General features: G+C 36.8%; 1 protein-coding gene across 6 annotated transcripts in view; it reads left to right on the forward strand.

Annotated features, from left to right (window-relative positions):
- Positions 1-22,365, forward strand: part of Ppat-Dpck (Bifunctional Phosphopantetheine adenylyltransferase - Dephospho-CoA kinase) — a 106,149-nt gene that overhangs the window by 2,619 nt on the left and 81,165 nt on the right. For 3 of the 6 annotated variants that reach the window (XR_016548449.1, XM_090394174.1, XM_090394177.1), the window contains exon 1: positions 11,958-12,249. The exons of 1 other annotated variant lie outside the window; for it this stretch is intronic. Coding sequence is in view for 3 of the 5 variants with exons in the window: in XM_090394174.1 (XP_090250300.1) it covers positions 12,223-12,249 (27 nt within the window). In the remaining 2 variants the exon portion in view is untranslated. Of the gene's footprint in view, positions 1-11,957; positions 12,250-22,365 lie in introns of those variants that run through there. 2 more of the 6 variants (XM_090394176.1, XM_090394178.1) reach the window with 1 other exon arrangement.

Consider the following 22,365-nt stretch of genomic DNA (forward strand, 5'->3'; position numbering starts at 1 on the left):
CTGTATTAATTATGATTAGGAACAAGCGTTGAGAGCCGTTATCTGACGTATTCTCATAGTGTGAACTATGAAGCCAGTAGAGCGAAACACCCTAGATCACACAACTAGCAATGATGGAAGGTGGACAATTGCCAACCTACCTGTTTCCAAAAAATAAAATTTAAAAAAATAAGCCATGGATAAAACAAAATGTTGCTGTTCCCTTTTAGAAATGAAAATTCATTATAGGAGGTAATCATGTACGCACACACATGCACACGATTAGGAATAAGATGGCAGCAAGCATGGATCGATAGAGATATGATAGAGGCAACAAATCCCTAGCCTATCATTCTTAAATCTTAAATGTGGACCCCTGACCAACCATCATCATTATCATTGTTAGTTCTTAATATGTACTCGTACCTCATAGAATATGCAACATGCTATGGCTGAACTGCATAATTTAATTTATATAATTACTAGTTATATATATATATATATTGTTAACCTTTTATTTTCAATTCTGTGTCAGGTGACAGCATCTCGTGAGATTATCTCTACTCACACATTCTAAATGTTAATAATGTCAAATTCCTTCCTGACATTTTCAAACTTCATTTAAATATGAAAATTGATATTGCAATTGATGTCATCAGTTCACTTTGCTCATTTTTCTTGTAGATTTCTCTTAAATCCCAGATCTACAGATTTGATTAAGTTGGTTGGAAGAATGTCTTGTATATTCTCTGTTTGGCGTTTTAGCTTATTGTACTTATTCCACATAGTTTTGGATTTTATGGAGAATACAATAGCACGAGACAACTTAAGTGTTAAAGATAGATAATTAGCATGAAACTTCCAGATAACCTTTAAAGAATGCAAATAACTGATTAACCCACTGTCTAATCCTCACATTCTCGTGGTACATTACGCTATTTGATGTCTACTTAGATACTAAAAGAATGAGAATGGGATTTCAAATTGGGATATACAACCAAGTTGTATATCCCAATTTGATATCCCATTCTATTCTAATAAGACTAATAATAACGCTATACCATACCCAAATATCATAGCAGATAGTGCATCAGTTCGATATAATTAAATAAAAATTAATTATCTAAAACAGGGGTATCCAACCCGCTGGCCATGCGGTCTCTGGAGCAATTCGTTGCGGCCCTTGGTATCTCGGAAAGTCTACCTCTTTCAAATTTTTATATACGTTTGAGAGCGTCGACGTTTAGTAACCCTGTGCAAATAAATGGTCATAAATGAATAAATGTGTATACATAACACATCCAAGTAGTCCAAGAACTCATCGTTAATTCTCTATCCAAATACGCAAAACGCCATCTACTTTGGATAAATTAGTAGCATATTTTTTTGTAAGCTGTGTATGTTCTCTGATCGATTTTCCTGAATGTAAGATGAAAAACTCTAGTTTCTGGTAGAAAATCTCTACTACCTCTGTATGGGAATAGGTACTGATCGATTCTCATTATGTTAAACTCTGTTAAGATTCAGTTTAACGAGATCAGAGGTGTTCTTACCTCTCCCATGTATTTCCTTGAGGTACGTATTTATCCATTCTTCTTCTTCTTCCACAATGTCTCTAGGACCATTTCGGGATATCACTTCTTCCACCTCTTTCTCTGATCCATTTTCATGACAACATGATGAATAATTTCCGCCAAGATGATTTAATTTACTAAGATTAATCTAGTAAAATGGTCAATAATTAGAATTAACTTGGGTCATTATTCTTCCTCCTTGGAGGAAGAATAAAGACAAAAAAAAAACACTTTTTTTTGTCTTCAGAATTTCTTTTAATCGATGTCATTTCTCTTCTCTTTTTTTTCCTTTTTTTTTGACACTTAGCTAATAAACGCTCTAGGAGTTGTTTAGCTGATTGGCACTCAGTTTTCTTCTATTGCTCTGTATTGCTGGTGTATTCGCAAATCATGTTTCTTTGGAAATTTCTTTCAAACTTGCTCACAGTTTATTATTTTTTTTTTCACATAGGACTCCTTCAAACTCCTCCCTCGTGATATTTATCTTTTTACAGTTACAAATATGATCCTAGTCAAAACTTCTCAATGGCAGCTTACCATCAAGATTAGAGTGCAATCGTCATTCTCTCTATAAATATAAATTTTTCTTTATGAATTTCCATTCCCGTTGTTCCCTTTTATTGTCTCTTTATAATGATTACTCATTTGAGGTACTGAATTAGTTTGCCAGTATTTCTCAACATTTCCTGGCTATAACACAGCTGCTGCTTTGTTATTTTTCATCTTTCTCATACAGAGGTTGAAGGTTTTACTCCAGCAAATAAGACAAATTGACTAAAAAACACACGCAGTTAACAACAATAATAATACACTGGCTTCATAGCCCTAGTACACATAATGGCCACTGAATTATAAACTTTTATTCAATGCCGTGTTATACCTCATTTAGCCTAAATTAATACACAAATGTGGTTTGGCATAGATTTCACACGGTGTGTGATTGCATCTACTTCTACAACATACCAGGCATTCAATAGACAGTCTAACTGGCTCAGATTTGAAGGAAGAAGACTGGAATACGTTTTTCTAACATGTCCCGATTATTCTCAATAGGTTCAGATCCGAGCTTTGTGGTGGTCAGGGAAGATGGTAGAAGGCGTTGTCATGCCTGCTGAACCACTGCTGAACAATTCTTGCGCAATGGAAAGTAGCATTGTCGTCCAAAACAACCGTCACTTGCTGGAAAAATTGCAACATTGAAGGATGGACTTGATCGGAAGCAATGTTCAGATATTCCTTGGAGGACTCCAGACTTTATCAATATCAGGGGGGACTCGTTCCATACCACTTAACTCGTTTTACCACATGACTTTTGTCATGTGGTAAAACGACATCTTTGTTGTCGAACGTCCCAGTTCTTTGCATAAATCAGTAGTTTCTGAATATGCAGAAGTAGGGAACAGTCATCATTAGATGCTTCAGTCTGTTGCTGCACACCTGAAGTTCTGTTTGTTTGTACAGGTCTTCTCAGATGACGACAATCTCCTTACTGACAGGCTATCTTAGGACCACAGTCAGTCTCCTCTTAGACAAGCAATGTAGGTTATTTTTCCACTGATTAAACACCTGGTATACCTCATCTTTTGAGAATCTAGTCATCTGTGCTGTTTTCAAAATCGTGGCTCGAGCCAGATGGCATTCACAATAAGTCCTTTTATCAAGCTTTGAAGGATCATTTGTTTTCCCATTGTAATCAACACTATTGACGATTACTAAGCAGTAGCGTTCGTAAATAGTTGCTTAGAACACGTGATCGAGTGTTGTGTATATACGCTGCATAAGTGCCATTTACGTATACTTGCAATAAGATTGCTATCTTAATTTTAAAAAAAAAAGAAAGAAAGAAAATTCTGTTTCACGCTTACGTGTAGATCCACATCATACCATGCAGGCTTTCTAAACCAGACCCAACGGAATAGGATGGTTAACCCGTATTCATGTGATCTCCTTGTTTTTGTACTCTGTATGTCCTGTATCTAGAGATGAAAAATCTGACTTCCCAGAGAAACTTTCATCTCTGTATGAGATCGGCTAACTTCAGATTATAAGCTGTGATAAAAGTTCTACGTGTTCTGGAAGAAATTCGAACTTAACGTACAATCTAGTTTGGCCCACTACAATTGGAGATCTTTGATGCAGTATTCTTCCTCTGTTTTCATTCACCTTCTTCTTCTTCTTCTGTATCAAGAGTCTCCAAATGCATAACGATAAGCTCTTCAATTCCAGCTACCACTCTTATACCAATCCACTTTCCAAACACTTGCATCCATAACATGTGTTCTCATTTTTGTAGGCGAAAAAATTTTACTAAGATTAAGAGAAAGAAGATCTTCTCCTGTTGGGTTGGCATTCGTAATCTTTTAGTATACAGTAAATGCTAACATTCCAGTTCGAATTTGGTGGGAAAAACAGTATAATTGCTGAAAATAAAAAATCTGCTGACAATCATCATCGTCATCATCATCACCAAATTCCTGGTATATACCCTCAAGGTGGTGTATGGATATGATAGTGCTACATGAAAAATTTAGATCATTACTAACTTCCTATGTACAATTTTCCTCCAAATCAGTCTGTTACCTGTCAAGCTCCAATATTATCAGATTTTATATTTCTGTCTTCTAAGGCATTTTTTACTGTATCAATCCACCTAGAACACTTGTTTTGCTAATCCTTCCTCTCCGATTCTGTTTAAGTGACCGCACCACCTTAGATTATCTCTGCAAACGCATTCTTGGATGCTGACAATGTCAAGTTCTTTCCTAATATCCTCGTTTTTAATATGACATTGCCATTGATGCCATCTGTTCATGCCTCTAATCTTTCTCAAGGCTCTCATATCTGTGGTGTCTAGTCTTTGGTCAAGTGTTATACTTCTGACCCAGCACTCAGCTCCATAAGTTAAAATTGGTTTGAACACTGTCTTATATACAGCTAATTTAATGTTTCAGCTAATTTCTCTCTTATTCCACATAAATTTATTCAGTTGACTTCCTACCATACAAGCCTTGTTAATTCTGTTGTCTATTTCCATATTTAATTTACCATCTTCACTAAAAATCGTGCTTAAGTAGCTGAAATGTTTTACTTGTTCTATAGGTTCTCCATTCACAATGCAGTTGATATTTTCAATGTTTCTGTCTATTTTCATTGTCTTTGTCTTTTTAATACTGACCTTCATACCATACCTATTACAACAATTATTCAATTACGGTAAGTAAGGGAATCGTGCAGACTTTTAGCGGATTTATTTAGAAGTGTGACATAATCTGCATAAAGCAAAGAACTGAGATTAACTTCTCCAACTTTGATATCAGGTTTAATACCACTTTCCTTCATAATGTGATCCATATAGATAACGAATAACACAGGGAATAATGTACATCCTTGTCTGACACCAGATTTAACATTAAAGCACCTTCCTATACATCCTTCAGTTCTAACTGCTGACTTACAACTCGAATAAAGACTAAGTATTGCTTGATATAATGCCCCATTGACAGCATATAATTGTAGCGTTTTTAATAGCTTCTCTCTCTTGGCACCTTGTCATATGCCTTTTACAGATCTACAAAGGTTAAATGGAGATCATTATGATATTCCCATTATGTCTCAACTATCTGTTGTAAAGTGAAAATCTGATTCTAACAGCCTCTATTTGGCCTGAATCCATCTTGTGCTTCACCACGCTTCTCTCTCAGATATATGTAAGTATATTTGCATATATCTTATCAGGAACACTCAGTAATGAAACACCTCTGTAATTATCACATTTAGTTTTTATTTCTCTCTATATAGATGGGGTACTATGAGAGCTCTACTCCAATCATCTGGAATTCGTCCCTCTGTCCAGGCCTTCTGAACTATGCAGTGCAGCCTCTGTAATATTTTTATACCTCCATACTTGAGCATTTCTGGTCGAATACCATCTACTCCTGCGGCCTTTCCACATTTCAGGCTTTTGATGGCTCTTTCTACCTCAAGTATGGATATGTATTCCTGACTGCATACTTTGTCAATGTTGTAACCACTGTGCTGTGACGGTCACAGCACATTGGTAAATGCCAACTGAAACAAGCAGTGATGACAGCAGTGCTATCATCACTGCTTGTTTCATTTAGTAATTTTTCGAAGTAATTACTCCATACTTCAAGCATAACTTTTTCTCCTCCTGTTTTCATGTCACCTTTTTTATATCTAATTCATTTCACATCACTCTTTCTTCCATTTCTGAGCTTCTTCAACAACCTCTAGAATATCTTGCCTCCTCCTTGATATTTATTTTAAATGTTCTTACCAAAGTCCTCCCATGACTTTTGTTTAGCTAGTTTTACACAGTGTTTATGTTTCTTACATTTGTCTCTGTATGTCTCTGTATGCACAAGCTGACTTATTTGCCATGAACTTTTGATATGCTTTCTTCTTTTCCTTCACTGCCTCTTTAACCTCCTGCGTCCACCATGCGGTTCTGATTTTTCTCACCTTGCAGACAATCTCACCACATGCCTCTCTGGCTCAATTAATCAGTGTTTTCTGGGCTTGCCCTGAATCTCCAAGGTTTGGTTCCTGTTCTCAAACTCTTTCAATTTTTCTTCGATAATCTTTGTGTATTTTAGTTTGCAGTTCACATCTGAGAGCTGCTCAACTTTTATACGCTTTAAAACCTTCTTACATGTTCTTCTTTTCAATATGAAATTAAATTTTATTCTGCTGAAGACTGAATGATGATCACTTCCAATTTCAAATCCTCTGTACACTCTAGTGTCCTGCATCAGGGAGAAAACATCACTATCAACAATAACATAGTCAATGAGAGACTTTTCTTATTCCTTGCCTCCTCTAACCATGTGAATTTGTGCACATTTTTAAGTTGGATCATTGTGTTAGTAATAACCAGTTCATGTCCAAAGTAGAAATCCAACAGGTATTTGTCATTGTTATTAGTTATGCTCTTTTCTCCTAATTTTCCCAAAATATTTTTGTATGTCTGACAATCATTTCCTACTCTGCTCTTTAGATCCCTAACAAGGACCAACTTTTCCTTTTTCAGTGTGTCAGTTGCTTTATCTGAAGCCTCAAAAAATTCCTCTACTTCTACTATGGTAGAAGTAGAGGAATTTATACAGTATTCCACTTAGTAGAATCTGCTAACAATTCGGTATAAAATAAATAAATAAAATTCATTGTTAATTTCAATACAAACAGAGTAGGCGAGAGTGTTATTTATTTAATTATTATGATTTTTTTTTGAAGAATCAGGTTTACCATTAACTAACTGAATACTGGCCCATGACTATTGGTGATTGAAAGGCAACTGAGAAGAGAATATGTTGGCAGCTACTGTCATCTCATGGTACCTCACGCTAACACTTTATGTTACTGTCCGAAATGTGAGTTATAAGTTTTCTACCTTTAGAAAACTTAGAACTCACATTAGCTGAGTTTTTTTATTCTGTTTTTGTGCTGTATTAATAGTAGCGACATCACAAAGGGATTTTTTTTCAGGGTCTTCTTTCTCAGGTGATTTGTAATTGTAAAAAAAAAAATAGCTAACGCCTTTTATTCCCATATAGGGAGCAGGTGAGGCCGTTTAGCCCCATCTACCTTTTAGAGACTAAGTGAACAGTTCAGTCTCCACTGGTAGCCAATCAGAGATAGCTGGCCCAAGACTATCATTAATTTAAGCAGCCTGCAGTGAAGATGCAGGCTGCTTAAAAACCAGGGCTGCGCAACAAGTGCCGCCATCTCGTGGTCCCTAACCAGAGGCGCACTCAGGATTTAATCATGGAGGGGGAGAGTTGAGTACACGATTTGAGAATAGACACTATGCATTGCATACCGCATATGACTGAGCATCTGCAGTGATCACCAATACATGAAACCCTTGATCTCCTCTGGCTTGGCTTGGGCAAAATTCGCCTTGTGTTCACAGCTGCCGTGATTCCCGAGAGCTATAGGGTATTCCCATCTTAATTGACCGCTAATTCATAAGTACTATAGAAATTCAAGGCACGACAGAACATAAATTTAAAAAAATTATAATTTTAATTAGGAAAAGATTTTGAAAAGTTTTCTAGTGTTTTTTTCCCTTTTCCTTTTGTCGGGACAGGCCCCCTTGTCCCCCCCCTCTGGGTGCACCACTAACCCTAACACAATATTTTTAACGCCTGAAATAGCGTGGGTTCTACGGTCGATTTTCTTTAGTTTACCGGACGATAAACCAGAGTTTCCTGGAGAAAGAACCTGCTTGTCCGTGCCGAAGATCGACTAACTGGGGTAACGGTCGAAAAAAGGCTTAGAAAAAGTTCCTCTGGTCGGCGACCAGACTTGACTTAAGTCTATTTTCCAGCTGTTTAATGCTGAGGAGTGAACATATATACCCTATCTAGCTTTTGGAGACTGAGTGGGCAGTTCAATCTCCACCGGTCGCCAATCAGATAGCTGGCCCATGTCTATCACTAATTACAGCAACCACCGGTGAAGAGGCTGGCAGACAAGTGCTGTCATCTCTTGGTACCAACCATAACAAGGTATGTTACTGTTTGAAATAATGTGGGTACTACGGTCGATTTTCTTGAGTTTACGGGACGAAAAACCCGAGTTTCCAGGAGGAAAAACTCGCTTGCAGAGATCGACAACTCGGGAATCGATCGAAGAAAGTAGGAGTTCTTTCTTCGACCTTTTTTCTAAGTTCCTCCAGTCGGCGACTAGACTTGAACTTAAGTCTGACTTCGAGCGACCAAGAGCAGAGGACGCAAGTGCCGCTTCCACTGAGCTACACAGGCTTTTGTAATTATTTGCATGTTAACCATCTTTTAAATATTGTATTAAAAAAATAATGACCCCACTGAGTGGCTTTCTGCATCTTGAGATCCTGAAGAAGAAAAAGAATGAAAATATTTTTAGAAAATTATTTTCATTGCATTGCCAATAACATAGCAGCCTGAAGATCTCGAAATCTTATTGTGCTTTTTGCGGCACTCATTAAGAGGGTCATGAAATATCGTAACGTATTTAGGTGCCTGTATAAGTATGTGGTAACGTTCTAGTATTGCACCATAAAGAATAAAAAAAAATAAATACATAAAGAATATTATAGGTTTGATTCTAGTCATCGACGAAAGGAACATTTATTGAGCGTTTTTGTTGCTAGTTTCCTTGTTAGTCGGTGTTTGGTGTGGCATGTAGTTATTTCTATTCCAAAAATTCTCGTTTTAGATCGTACAGTATTAGATCATGGGATGGCGACAGTTGTCATTGTAATCTCATCAATGCCACGATGTCCGCGCTAGCCTGGTGGCTTTGCGCTTCGCAACCATATGTCTGGGGAAGGAATGTCCTAGGTTCGATTCCCGTCGCCGACATGAGCTTAAGGATCTTCCTCAGCCATAGCCAAGTTAGCCGGTCTTGGGCGTGCACAGCAGGGTTTATTCCCAGTTTATCTGGGGGTTTTCATCCTGCAAGCAGGCAAACCTTATAGGATTTATTTATTATTATCTTTTAAATATCTTTGGGAATATTTTCTTGTATTGTTACCAACCATCGACAATAAATTAATAAATGAGTATCCTGTTTTCCTGTGGTTCTGGTCGGTCGAGTGAATAGATTTATCTGCTGTCGAGCCCCAAAATGGTTCGAATGATGGTTCGAATCCTGCAACGAGCTTGGATGTTTGTCATTGTCCTACTAATGCTGTGTAGAAAGGGAGTTACGACCCTATCACTTCTTCTTTTGACAGAGACATCACTCTCAAAATCCTAGGAGGTACTGGAGTGACTACACGGCGTTCGAAGAAAGTCAATGTAGCCAAAAAAAAAAAAAAATGCGTTCTCCTTATATGCAGTTACAGAATCTGTACTTTTCAAAACTAGTGTAGATACTCCCTTTCGATTTGAAGAGAGCCATAATGGAATTGCTCTGTAGTAATAATTCTCAACCTGTGGGGTGCATCCCCTTTGGGGGCTCGAAGAAAATTAAAATCAAAGGAAAAACTGAAAAACTACTTTATTGAAACGAAAGCATTTAATGAAACTATTTACTGACACAACAACAATATAAAAAAAAACTCGGTGGAAGTGGCCCTTGCGTCCTCTGCACTTGGTTACTCTAAATTACACTTAGGTTCAAGTCTAGTCACCGACTGGAGGAACTTTTCCTAAGCCTATTTCCGACTGGTTCCCAGGTTAGTCGATCGCTGGCACGGGCAAGTGTTTTTTTTTTTTTTTTATCCTGGAAACTCGCGTTTTTTGTCCCGTAAATTCAAGAAAATCGACTGTAGTGCCCACATTATTTTTCAGACAGTAACATATCTTGTTAGCGTTAAGTACCAAGAGATGCCAGCATCTTCTCGGTGGCTGCCTATAATTAGTGACAGACATTGGCCAGCTATCTCTGATTGACTACCGGTGGAGATTGAACTGCCCACTCAGTCTCCAGAAGCTAGATAGGGTAGAAAGGCCTCGCCGACTCCCTATAAGGGAATAAAAGGCATTAGCTGATTTATTTATTTTATTTATTTTTACACTCTGAAAATAAAACAATAAATTGTATAAAACCACTGTGTTGAATAAACTAGTTACGCTTACGGGAACATATCAATATTGCAAAATATACCCAGCAACTAATTACAAATAACCAATAACAATGAATCTAAAAATTAATGGCTTCCTTAGGTCTGTGTTGCAGAGCAAAGCTTTTCATATGATGGTGATGGATTGGAAATTGACACTGTTAGTTCTCTTTAAGTGAGATATATATTTTGTTTTTTAGGCAACCATTGCAGAAAACCCCATTTCACAAAGATAAGATGTTGGAAATGGCACGAAAAGCTCTTGACTTTAGTGGAAAAACTTCATCATCAACACCGGCCAAAAAAAAAAAAAAAAAAAAAAAAAAAAAAAAAAAAAAGAAAAAGCGATTTAGATGCAAATTTTATTTTGATTTCGCCGCTTGACATGAAGTCTATAAATTGTTCCTCTTCTTCAATTAATAAACTTCAGGGCAGTGGCGTAGCTAGGGGGGGGGGAGCAGTGTCCGCTCCGGCGGCACTTTTCACGTGAGACACAATTTTATTTTTCGCGATTCTTTTATTTATGTTAACTTAGTAATTTTTACTATTAAATTAATAATTAGTTTTTAACAATTATACTTACGTCTTTTTGACTTTTGTAGTATTTTTGGTGTGTATTGAGGGGGGAGAAAAACTCAGGGACCGCCCTGGGCGGCAAAAGCTCTAGTTATACCACTGCTTCAGGGGTAATTTGAAATGGGTTTCTGACCCACTCGTACATTGCCATTATGTTGTCGTCGGTTATAAAATAGTTTCTAAAATTCTTCGTCAACATTGTTAAATGATTTTCAATAGTTGCAAATAAAATTTTGATGTTTTCCTCTTCTGCTTTGTAGGTTTTGATAAATTCACCCACATTTGCAAAGATTTCGAATTTTTGTTGCATAACTCTTATTTTTTACAAAAAGCATTAACTTTGTCACTCATCTCTAAGATATGTGTATTTGGTGTACTTAAAACGGCCGTCTTTGCCATTTCAAGCCTCATTTACATAAACATTTCCAGAATTCGAGACTTCCCGTGATGAAATCGCGAATGTTTCCCAATGGTCGATACGATTCAACGGTCTGTGCAGTGATGCCAGATCGGTACAATTTTCGAAAGATCTGATGACGTATGAATATTTAACAATTTTATTTAATCCCTAGGTTTTTTTTTTGTTTGTTGTTGTTTTGTTTTGTTAACTTTTATCGCTTTTGTCAGTGTCTCAACACAAGAACTGCAAGGGGGAAAGGTGAGGGGAACGCAACAAACACTAGTATTAAAAAACCGGGCACACATAAAAGAAGGTTGAGAAACACTGCCCTATAGTTTAGGCAGCACAATGAGTTAAACCAGTGTTTCTCAACGTTTTTTGGATCATGCCACACCTTGACGTTTCAAAGATCTTGATGCCCCACCTCAACGTCTCAAAGATTTTGATTCCCCCCCCCCCAGTGGCATAGTTGGGGGGGGGGGTAGGTCCGTCCCGGGCGGAACTTTGAACCTTTTTGAACTTTTGCAGTTAATTCTAAAATATAGTCTTGAGAACTCAGTTCCAAATATCGCAATACTACTGCGATTTTTCCTCGCAATTGCTCTAAGTGTTGCTAGTTGTGAGAGTTTTTCTAAATAAAATTTGATTAAGAATTACTATGAAATACATTACTATGAAATAGACTTCGCCAATGTCATCGACGATTTTGCTAACAGAAAAGCAAAAAAATCTATATATTTTAGAATGTTGAAATTAGTGTTTTAATTTATTTCCCTATAAGTCGTTTTGACTTTTTGTAGTATTTTTGGTGTGTCTTGAGAGGGGCGGCAACAGCTCTAACTACGCCACTTATCTCCCCTAGCATAATAGTCAGCCAAGTTCTGATAAAGTATAATATAAATATGTACATGTACATTTTCTAATTGCCCCCCAAAATATTCAAATTCCCACGTTGAGAAATACTGAGCTAAACTAAGGTTTAATTTTATATCACACCAATAGGCGGCTACCCACCATTCGGAGAACATGTGAGGTTGCAACACCTTCGAGTATGGGGAAACTTTGTTGGTAGAGCTATGATAGTATGACCACAGGTAAGGTCTAGCTTACCGGAGAGGAATGACATGGCTGAAGTTTTTAATAGTTCTAAGGTAGTTAAACGTTATTTTAAGAATATATTTGAGTAAACATTTATAAAAAAAAAAAAAAATCGTTTCGAGTAATACAGTAATCATTTAATGTCACTGATAGTCAAAAGTAGGAGAACAGGTGCATTGGCTGAACATATAGACTTTGTTTATTTTCAATTTAGAATATCAGTATTAAGCTTTTAAATAAAATAAAATAAAAAGTGCAGCATATGTTGTACTTCGTAGGTTGGTTTATGATATTGTCATGAATGTCGGAGGTTCTCGCCAATATGGGAAATTAGTTCATCGTACAAAATTGGAAAGGGCATGATTTGAATATGCGAAAGCAAAAAAAAAAAAAAAAGTGTTAGTTAATATTAAATCAAAATTTGGAATTTATTTCGTGTATATATCGCTCGAGTTTTCTCTGTTATAATCAGTGAGTTGTGTAGTAGTGGGCCCTGCCACGATGAGCCTTGGAGGTGTCATGTAATAAAAATGGGATATTGGGAGCTTGTAATGATGCAAGTGGATTCTCTCCTACATTAGAGTACAGGTGTAAATTCAGGCTGCTTCTTCCTTTTTTTTTTTTTTTTAATTCTGTTATGGGGCTATGGACAAATATTCATTCCCCAGACTCTTCTGGATCCGTTGTTGAATAGTGTAACCCTAATTTTCCGACTACTTACCAATTAGTTATGAAACGTTTTCTATAATTGAAGGTTCTATATTAATCATTGGTCATTTTGTTAACATTAACTATCGCTATAATGCATTAATACAAGCCAATTTAATATCCCTTTATGTTGGTTACAATGAATGAATCATTGACTCAGTGTAACCATTATCACAGTTGTCTTAAATTAATTTTGTAAGAACATCTATGTCTGACTCCAGCATGCACTGTTAGAAAAAAATGTTTTCAAAAGATTTAATAAGCTGTGTTTTTGCAAAACATTAAAATTACTGAAATATATAAGTCCATGATGGATCATATTATAAAATTGATGTTTGCACAACTAGATTATTAATTTTTAAATATCAGTGTAATTACTAAATGGGCTGTAGTTTAGTGATCTTTTCCTTTACTTTATTGTTAAGTACAGAAGTTATTCTCCATCATAACCTTTATGGTTGAAAATAACTCCTATGAATATTACAGGAGGAGGTTTCTGATTTGTTATTATTTTTTATTTTGAATTCATTAATCAGTTTGTTTTCATAGCATGGCATAGTCAGAATGTAAAACTTGGTTGGAAGGACCCAGGACATTCTCAGCAGGAAAGAAGCTTTGTTGCTCCCTCCTTTTCGATCTGAAAATAGGCTTTTCTACACACCAGACACCATCTTATAAATGCACATAGTTTAACATACAGCATTATCATTTTGTGGCTAAAAAGAGATTAATCACAACATAGTAGGTTTATACAAGGCTTAGGCTAGAGTTGGTTTATGAGTTTTGGGCCAAATTGCTATCTTCATTTCAGTTGTGGTAATGATATCAAACCCAAAGTATCACTGCTTTAGCAGGAATAATTCATCTAACCCATGGTTAGATGAATTAAAATGCCGCCACAAAATGAACAGGCATTCCAAACTTTTATTATAAAAAAAAAAAAAATTCCTGGGAGTAATTTTAGTTTTTTTAGATATTTTTATATTTTCTTCCCTTATGTTAATTTTGTGATTTTTTTTAAATTAAAATTAATTTGTTTCCTTTTTGTATTACCTTTCTCCTCTCTCTTTTTGTATGGTATGTAGGAAGAGATAAAAGTATTAAGGTAAAACAAGACAAATGAACATGCAAAGTTCCATTTAAAATTTGATACATCCATGACACAGAACTGATGTGTTGATGATTGATTGTTTTGCTATTTAAGTATATCAAAACAGTTTGATCACAATAGTAGTTTAATATCTAAAATGCATTAGTTTATATAGTCAATAGTTCTAAGTAATAGAGGGGGGAAATGCATATTAATCAGCTAATTTTTATATATAATTGTGTTATATAAAATAGTTAATTCACTGCACAGATTTTTACAGTTCTGTTTATTTATACAAATTACAATATCTTCTTATAATTTTAGGTACAAAGATTTTTTTTAAGTAGTTTAATGGTACTTAGAGTACTTGTGAGTTATGCTGAGGTTGTGAGAGTTCAAGCCTCTCCTGGGGAAGTTGCTTTTTGGCAGGAAAGGTTGATTGATTGGTAGAGCCTCTGCTACTAATGGCTCACCCAAAATGTTAAGCAAGTTTGACTGCGGTTAGTAGTTGGAAGGGACAATCATTTGATGCTGTTGGCACACTCTCCCTTGATGAGTCTTTGGACATCCCTGGAGATGTCACATAATAATAACATTGAAACAACTTTTTTTTTTTTTTGTCCTGTACGCTGAATGTACCATTTTTTCCTTTTAAGTCATAAATAAAAAATAGTAAGGTGCATAATAGGTGTTCGCCTGTTCTAGTTAATATAATGTTGCGCAGATAACTTAAACTTGCAGAAAAAATATAAATTCATTAAAAATTCTCATGTGCCTGTTTCATTCCCCTAAAAGGAATAGACAGAACTCTTAATCATGACTTTTGAAAATTAGTAAGCTGGTAGTCTCTACCTGGTCATTGCTGGTGTTCGAGTTTGCCTCTTCTGACAAGTTAGACTTTTAGTAGGTAATAAGAATATGACAGACAAGCTGCCATCTCATGTTCCAATCTTTAGCAACTGAAACTGTTTGAAATAGATTTTTTGTATGGTAGTGTTTTTTGTGTTTTTGTTGTGTTTATGGAAATTCAGGAAGGAAAACCTGAGTTCCTAGGAGTTAGTTAAAACTCTGCATTACCTATGGCAAAGATAGACTAACTCAGGAACTGGCTTAAAAAGCCTAGAAAAAGTTCCTGTAATCAGAGACTAGAATAAACTCTGTAGTGTCTTTTTTTTGCTGATGTATCCCAAAAGTTATCATGAGATGCACACACCTTCTGTGCAGTGCTTTTTTTCTAGCTGGGTTGCCAGGCTGATATGTTTGTGCAGCACATAAAGTAAATTGAGAACAATGCCAACAGAATTACTTGTTCAAAGTCTTTCCCAACAAATAGTTAAATTTTAGAAACTGTAGGTTCAAGAATGGTTTAATGCAAAATCTACAGAAATTTCATAATTTTTGTGGTCTTAAAGAAATAATCAAAATACACAGTAGTGTGAAAAGACACGAGTGTTAAGAGTCTTAGATCTAGTTATATCATCAACAAATTTGATTCTGAATGGAGTTACTGATTTTTCCCCTGATGGTGAGTGTGATGAAGTGATCACTAGGTAGCTAGTCATGTGAGAACGTCTATAAAGAAGGGATATATTTGGAACTACAAGGTTCCTTATAATGAAAAGATTAGGTGGCAACTGGGAGCTATAACATGGAAAGAGGAATTAAGTGGTATAATGAGGCTCACTGTGCGAGTTGATCAAGAGCTATTTAACAGCAGCAATATCTGAGTGTATGCTAAAGGTTAAAAGGCTAAGGCAGAAATATGATGTATCATCATCAAATTCCTGACATGTACCCTCAAGGGGTGTACAGGATATGATAGTACTACATGAAAAATTTACATCATTACTAACTTCCTATCTACAATTTTCCTCCCAATCAGTCTGTTACTTGACAAGACTCCAATATTATCATTATCAGATCTTATATTTCTGTCGTCTAAGGCACATTGTACCGTATCAATCCACCTATATCTTGGTCTTCCTCTGGGTTGTTTTCCTGACAACCCGGCAGAGAACACTTGTTTTGCTAATCTTTCCTCGCCCATTCTGTTTAAGTGACCATGCCACCTAAGATTAGCTCTGCTAGTGCATTCCTGGATGCCGACAATGTCAAGTTCTTTCCTAATAACATCATTTTTAATATGATATTGCCATTGATGCCATCTGTTCATGCCTCTAATCTTTCTCAGGACTCTCATATCTGTGGTCTCTAGTCTTTGGTCAAGTGTTTTACTTCTGACCCAGCTCTCAGATCCATAAGTTCAAATTGGTTTGAACACTGTCTTGTATACAGCTAATTTAGTGTTCGGACTAATTTCTCTCTTATTCCATATGAATTTATTCAATTGACTTCCTACCATACCAGCTTTATTGATTCTGTTGTCTATTTCCATATTTAATTTACCATCTTCAGTAAAAATCATGCCTAAGTAGCTGAAATGTTTTACTTGTTCCCCGTTCACAACACAATTGACATTTTCAACAATTCTACCTATTTTCATTGTCTTTGTCTTTTTAATGCTGACCTTCATACCATATCTATTACGACAGTTATTCAATTTAGACAAGGGACTCTTTGAAACTTGTAGCAGATTTATTTAGAAGTATAACATCGTCTGCATAAAGCAAAGAGCTGACATTAACATCTCCAATTCTGATATCATGTTTAATACCACTTTCCTTCATAATGTGATCCATATAGATAATGAATAACAGAGGAGATAATGTACATCCTTGTCTGACACCAGATATAACATTAAACCATCTTCCTGTACTTCCTTCAATTCTAACTGCCGACTTACAACTTAAATACAAAGTATTGCTTGATATAATCCCCCATTGACACCATATAACTGTAGCGTATTGAATAGCCTCTCTCTTGGCACCTTGTCATATGCCTTTTCCAGATCGGTAAAACTTAAATACAGATCTTTGTTATATTCCCATGCTTTCTCAACTATTTATCATAAAGTGGAGATCCTGACAGACTGTATTTGGCCTGAATCCAGCATGTTCTTCACCAAGCTTTTCTTCCACAATTCTTCTCAACCGTTTCTCAAGTATGCTTGCATAGATCTTGCCAGGAACACTCAGTAGGGAAATGCCTCTGTAATTCTCAGATTCAGTTTTATTTCCCTTTTTATATATGGGTACTATTAGAGCTCTACTCCAATCATCGGGAATTCGTCCCTCTGTCCAGGCTTTCTGAACTATGCAGTGCAGCCACTGTAAGATTTTTATACCACCATATTTCGGCATTTCTGGTTGAACATCATCTACTCCTGCTGCCTTTCCACATTTCAACCCTTTGATGGCTTTTTGTACTTCAAGTATGGATATGTATTCCTGACTGCATGGCTGTTGAGTGTTTTTTACCGCTCTGCTATCACTGCTTGTTTCATTTAGCAATTTTTCGAAGTAATTACTCTATACTTCCAGGATATTTTTCCCTCCTGTTTTCATGTCACCTATATCATCTGTAACTCCTTTTACAGCACTCTTTTCTCCATTTTTAAGCTTCTTCAACAACCTCCAGTATATCTTACCACCTACTTGATATTTCTGGTAGCAAGACTTATACATTGGTTAGACATAACTGGTAATTAGTTTACGGAATTAACAACGCATATAAAGTATATTAATTTAAAGGTAACTTTAATGAATAACTTCCTGAAGATGGCAATGTGATGTTGCCGAAATATAGAAGTTATTCATTAAAGTTACCTTTAATTAATATACTTTATATGCGTTGTTAATTCCGTAAACTAATTACCAGTTCTTGATATTTATTTTCTGTGTTCTTGCCAAAGTCCTCCCATGACTTTTGTTTAGCTAGTTTTACACAGTGTTTAGCTTTCTTACAATTGTCTCTGTATTCTCTAAGAGCACAAGCGGACTTATTTGCCAGGAACTTTTGATATGCTTTCTTCTTTTCCTTCATTGCCTCTTTAACTTCCTGTGTCTACCATAGGAGTTCTGATTTTTCTATTCTTGCAGACAACCTCATCACATGCCTCTCTGGCTGAATCAATCAGGATTTTCTTCAAGCCTTGCTACTGAATCTCCAAGGTTTGGTTCCTATTCTCAAACTCTTTCATTTGTTCTTCAATAATCTTTGTGTATTTTAGTCTACAGTTCACATCTGTAAGCTGCTTGACTTTTATTTGCTTTAAATCTTTCTTACATGTTATTCTTTTCAATATACGAAATTCACTTTTATCCTGCTGAAGACTAAATAGTGATCACTTCCAATTTCAAATCCTCTGTACACTCTGGTGTCCTGCACCAGGGAGAAAACATCACTATCAACAATAGCATAGTCAATGAGAAGTATGAAGTGTGAAATCTGAAAGAAAGGAAGGCATCACAAGACAAATGTTGGTGATAATCGGTAATAAAGAGCAGGCTAGGAAGGTGACTCGATTGGTAAAGAAGAAAAGTTCATTATGAGAAGAAATTAGCCAGTCAAGCTAAGAAGAATCTTAGTGAGTTTTTTTGATATATGAGTAGAAGAAAAATGACTATAGGAAGAGGAGGATACTAGTTGATGATACTGACAGATTGGTAACCAATGCAGAGGATGTGGTTCAAGTATTCCATGAGTAGTTTCTCAATGTATGTCATGTCATCCTCATGAAGACAACATTGTGAGAAGCTGGAGTGTAGAGGATATGGTTGAGGAGAGGCTGATTGCAGATGAGCAAGAAGTATATGAGGAATTTGGTGAACTTGATGTTAATAAGGCAACAGGATTTAAGTATATTGCCATATCTTGATGGAATACTCTATGGAATTAATGGCACCTATTTAACATGAGTCTTGCAACAGCATGAGTCCAAAAGGAGTGGAAGGTGGGAAAAATTGTTCCATTTCAGAAAGGAGGAGGGGGGGGGTAAGACAGGCTACAAATTATAGGGCCAGTCTGTGTGTCTGGGATTGTTAAGGGTTAGTGAGGACTGACATTCAGAAATGGGTTGATAATAGTGGTATTCTTTGATGGACAACATGGGTTTGTTATAGGGACAATATGTTTTAGCAATCTGCTTATCTATTTACAATATAGTGACACATTCACTTGATAAAGGAGATGCATATACAGTGGTGTACTTGGATTTTTCAAAAGCCTTTGATAGCCTGCCACATGATCAGCTAGTAGCAAAATTGAAACGGATGGGATTAGATGAGAATAGTGAGTTGGATAGCTGATTAGCTGTCAGATAGGTATCAGCAGGTTGTGTATGGAAGAATGGTATCTTGAAGAGGAAGGTCACCAGTCCCACAGGGATTTATTTTGGGACCGTTAGTGTTTTACTTGTATGTTAATGACACTAGGACTGGCTTAGTTGGATATGTGCAGCTGATTGATAATGATACAAAGTTGAGAAGAACCATGAGAAGTGGAGCAGATATTGTGACCTTGCAGGAGGATATGAATAGACCTTGATTGGGCAAATGAGGGGAGCTTTCAGTTTAATATTGCAAAGTGCAAGGTTCTGAAATTTGGTAGGCATGGTTGAGATGCAGAGCATACATTTAATGGAGAAATTTTGAAGGAGGTGGAAGAGATGAGAGATCTGAGTGATGGACAGACTGGAAGTTTAGGGGTCACATTGCTAAAATTGTAAGAACATCACAATGGATTATAGCAATAATGAGGACATTGACATGCAGTAGCAAAGATTATGGCTTGGATTGGCCATATGTGGACTACTGTGCACAGATCTGGTCATCTGGTTTTCAAGGGTATGTATTGGAGAGTTTCCAGAGAAGGTTTACTAAGTCAGTGTCAGATATGAGGAGAGAGATTGAGGGAATGAATCTTAGAGCTTTGTGAATTGGAGAGAGGATATGATTGAGACATAAATTGGCAAGGGTTTGTTACCAGATTAATGTAGAGATTTTTCATATAGTAGAGGGAGACAAGGGAACTAGAGAACATGCCTGGAAGCTGTTTAAGAAAAGCAGGTGAGTGAGAAGCAGTTCTTTGCATGGAGAATGATTGGTGAGTGGAATGCATTGCCTGAAAGTGTGGTGAGCGCAGAAACTGTGAATTGGTATAAGACATGGTTCAATGATTTTTTTTATTTGTATGAGAGAATATCGATGAGTCCTTCAAATTCATGGAGGGCAGATGTTAATAATAATAATAAAATTCTGCATTTCTATTTATTTTGTATGGGGTTCCCCCTCTCCCTTTCCTCCCCTCTCCCTTAGGATGGGTTGAGCCCTCCTAATGAGGGATTATGTATTTTATGATTGTAGGTCCTTGTGTGTGTGTTCACGGTTCCGGTTCACGGAACCTTTATTCTGGGGGTTTTTCATCCCCCAGAATAAAGGTTCCTCAAGTCTTGGATAGGAATCGAACCTGGGTCTTTCCGATGAATGAATAAATGAGGCACCATAAACAGCCTGCATCTAGATTTCTGTGTACAGAACTGACCTGGATAAGAAAAACATTAATAGAAAATCCATTATCAGTCCTTCTTCCCGCTGTTCAACCAAGCGAAAGAACTCCCCAGTGTCAACCCTTTAACCACCTCAACAGTTTAAAAGTCTCGATCATATCACCTCTCCTTCTTCTATCCACCAAACTCTGCAGTCCACATTCTCTCAGCCAATCCTCATAACTATCATTGTAGAGTCCTGAAACCATCTTTGTTATCTGCCTTTGTACCCTTTCCACAGTTAATTTATCCCCTTCAAATCCTGGGGACCAAATCTGAGAACAATAGTCCAAGTGTGGTCTGGTCAGGGTCTTATACAATGGAATGATAACTGTTTTATCTCTGTAGGTCAGTGTCCTTCTCATTATTGCAGCAATCTTCTGTGTCCCCTAAATTTCAGGTTTCTATCAATCATCAACCTCAGATCTCTTGTCTCCCCATACTTACTCCAGTATAATTCCTCCCATAGAGTATGCAGTGTCTCATCGATGTTTCCCAAGCCTCAGGACCTTACATTTAGCTGCATTAAACCGTCATCACCATTCATTTGCCCATTTATCTAGCTTATTCAAATCCTCTTGCAGGGCTGCTGCATCTGTACTATTACTAATAATCCTTCCCAGCTTTGCATCATCTGCAAACAACTGAACATCTCCCTGCAATCCACTGATAATGTCATTGATATAAAGGTTAAACAATATAGGTACCAGCACTGAGCCCTGTGGGACCCCACTTGTAACCCTCTGCTTCCTTGAAACTGCCTCACCATACACAACTCTCTGATACCTATCGGACAGCCAATCCTGAATCCAGTTGACCAATCTGACATCCAGACCCATGTGCTGCAACTTAAATATCAGTTTATCATGTGGCACCCTGTCAAATGCCTTTGCTAAGTCGAAGAAAATAGCAGTATATGCCTTTCCCCTCGTCTAATGCTCTTGCAACTTTATCATAAAAGGCTAGCATATTGCTAAAACAAGAGCGCCCCTTCACAAATCCATGTTGACTCTCACAGATAACATTACCCTCATCTGCCCACTGCAGTATACGGTCCTTCACTACTTTCTTCAAGAACTTACTAACTACTGATGACACACAAACTGGTCTATAATTAGACATTTCCAGTCTGCTACCGCCCTTATGCAATGGCACTATCTTACCTTCCTTCCATTCCATAGGCACCTTTCCAGTAGCTAGACTTTCATTGAAAAGCCAGGTCAAAGGCACTGTCAGTTCCCTAGCACATTCTCTTAAAACTCATGGTGAAATGCCATCCAGTCCCACAGCTTTACTGACATCCAGAGTACTCAATATTTGAAACACACTCTCCTCCTGTACCTCTAAACCTTGAACTTTCCCTATCCCTCTAGCATTAAAACTGACTCCTCCAGGATGAAATACTCCAATAAAGTTGTCATTGAACAATTCTACTATGTCCTCTGCATCAGTTACTCTATTCCCATTTTTATCCCACAATATCATTCTTCCACAGTCATTTCTCCTCCTAATGGCCACATATCTAAAAAAAATTCCCTGGGATTTTCTTTGGATCTTAGGGCTAATCTCCTCTCATATTCCAGTTTTGTCTTCCTTGCCATACTAGTCACTCTTCTGGCCTTTGTCTTATACTCTTCATGCATCTTCTCTTCTCCTGTCTCCTTATATCTCTTACACAGCCTCTTTTTCGCATGCAATTCCTGTTTAATATTGTTTGTCATCCACTTTACTCCAAATTGTGTCCTCTTGTTCACGCGTAGTATACAACTTACCATTGCTGCTAACAAATATTCTTTCATAATTTCCCACGCACTGATGATATCCTGGCCTTCCAATTTCTCCCTCCATGATACTTCCCCAAGTTGATGTCTTAGACTATTTTAATCACCTGCCTTATAATTCCACATACGTTCCCGTCTCTTTGAG

The sequence above is a fragment of the Typopeltis vanoorti genome, chromosome 6, assembly GCF_054136105.1.
Source record: "Typopeltis vanoorti isolate ZY-2024b chromosome 6, IOZ_Tvanoo_1.0, whole genome shotgun sequence".
In the NCBI taxonomy this organism is placed as follows: Eukaryota; Metazoa; Arthropoda; class Arachnida; order Uropygi; family Thelyphonidae; genus Typopeltis; species Typopeltis vanoorti.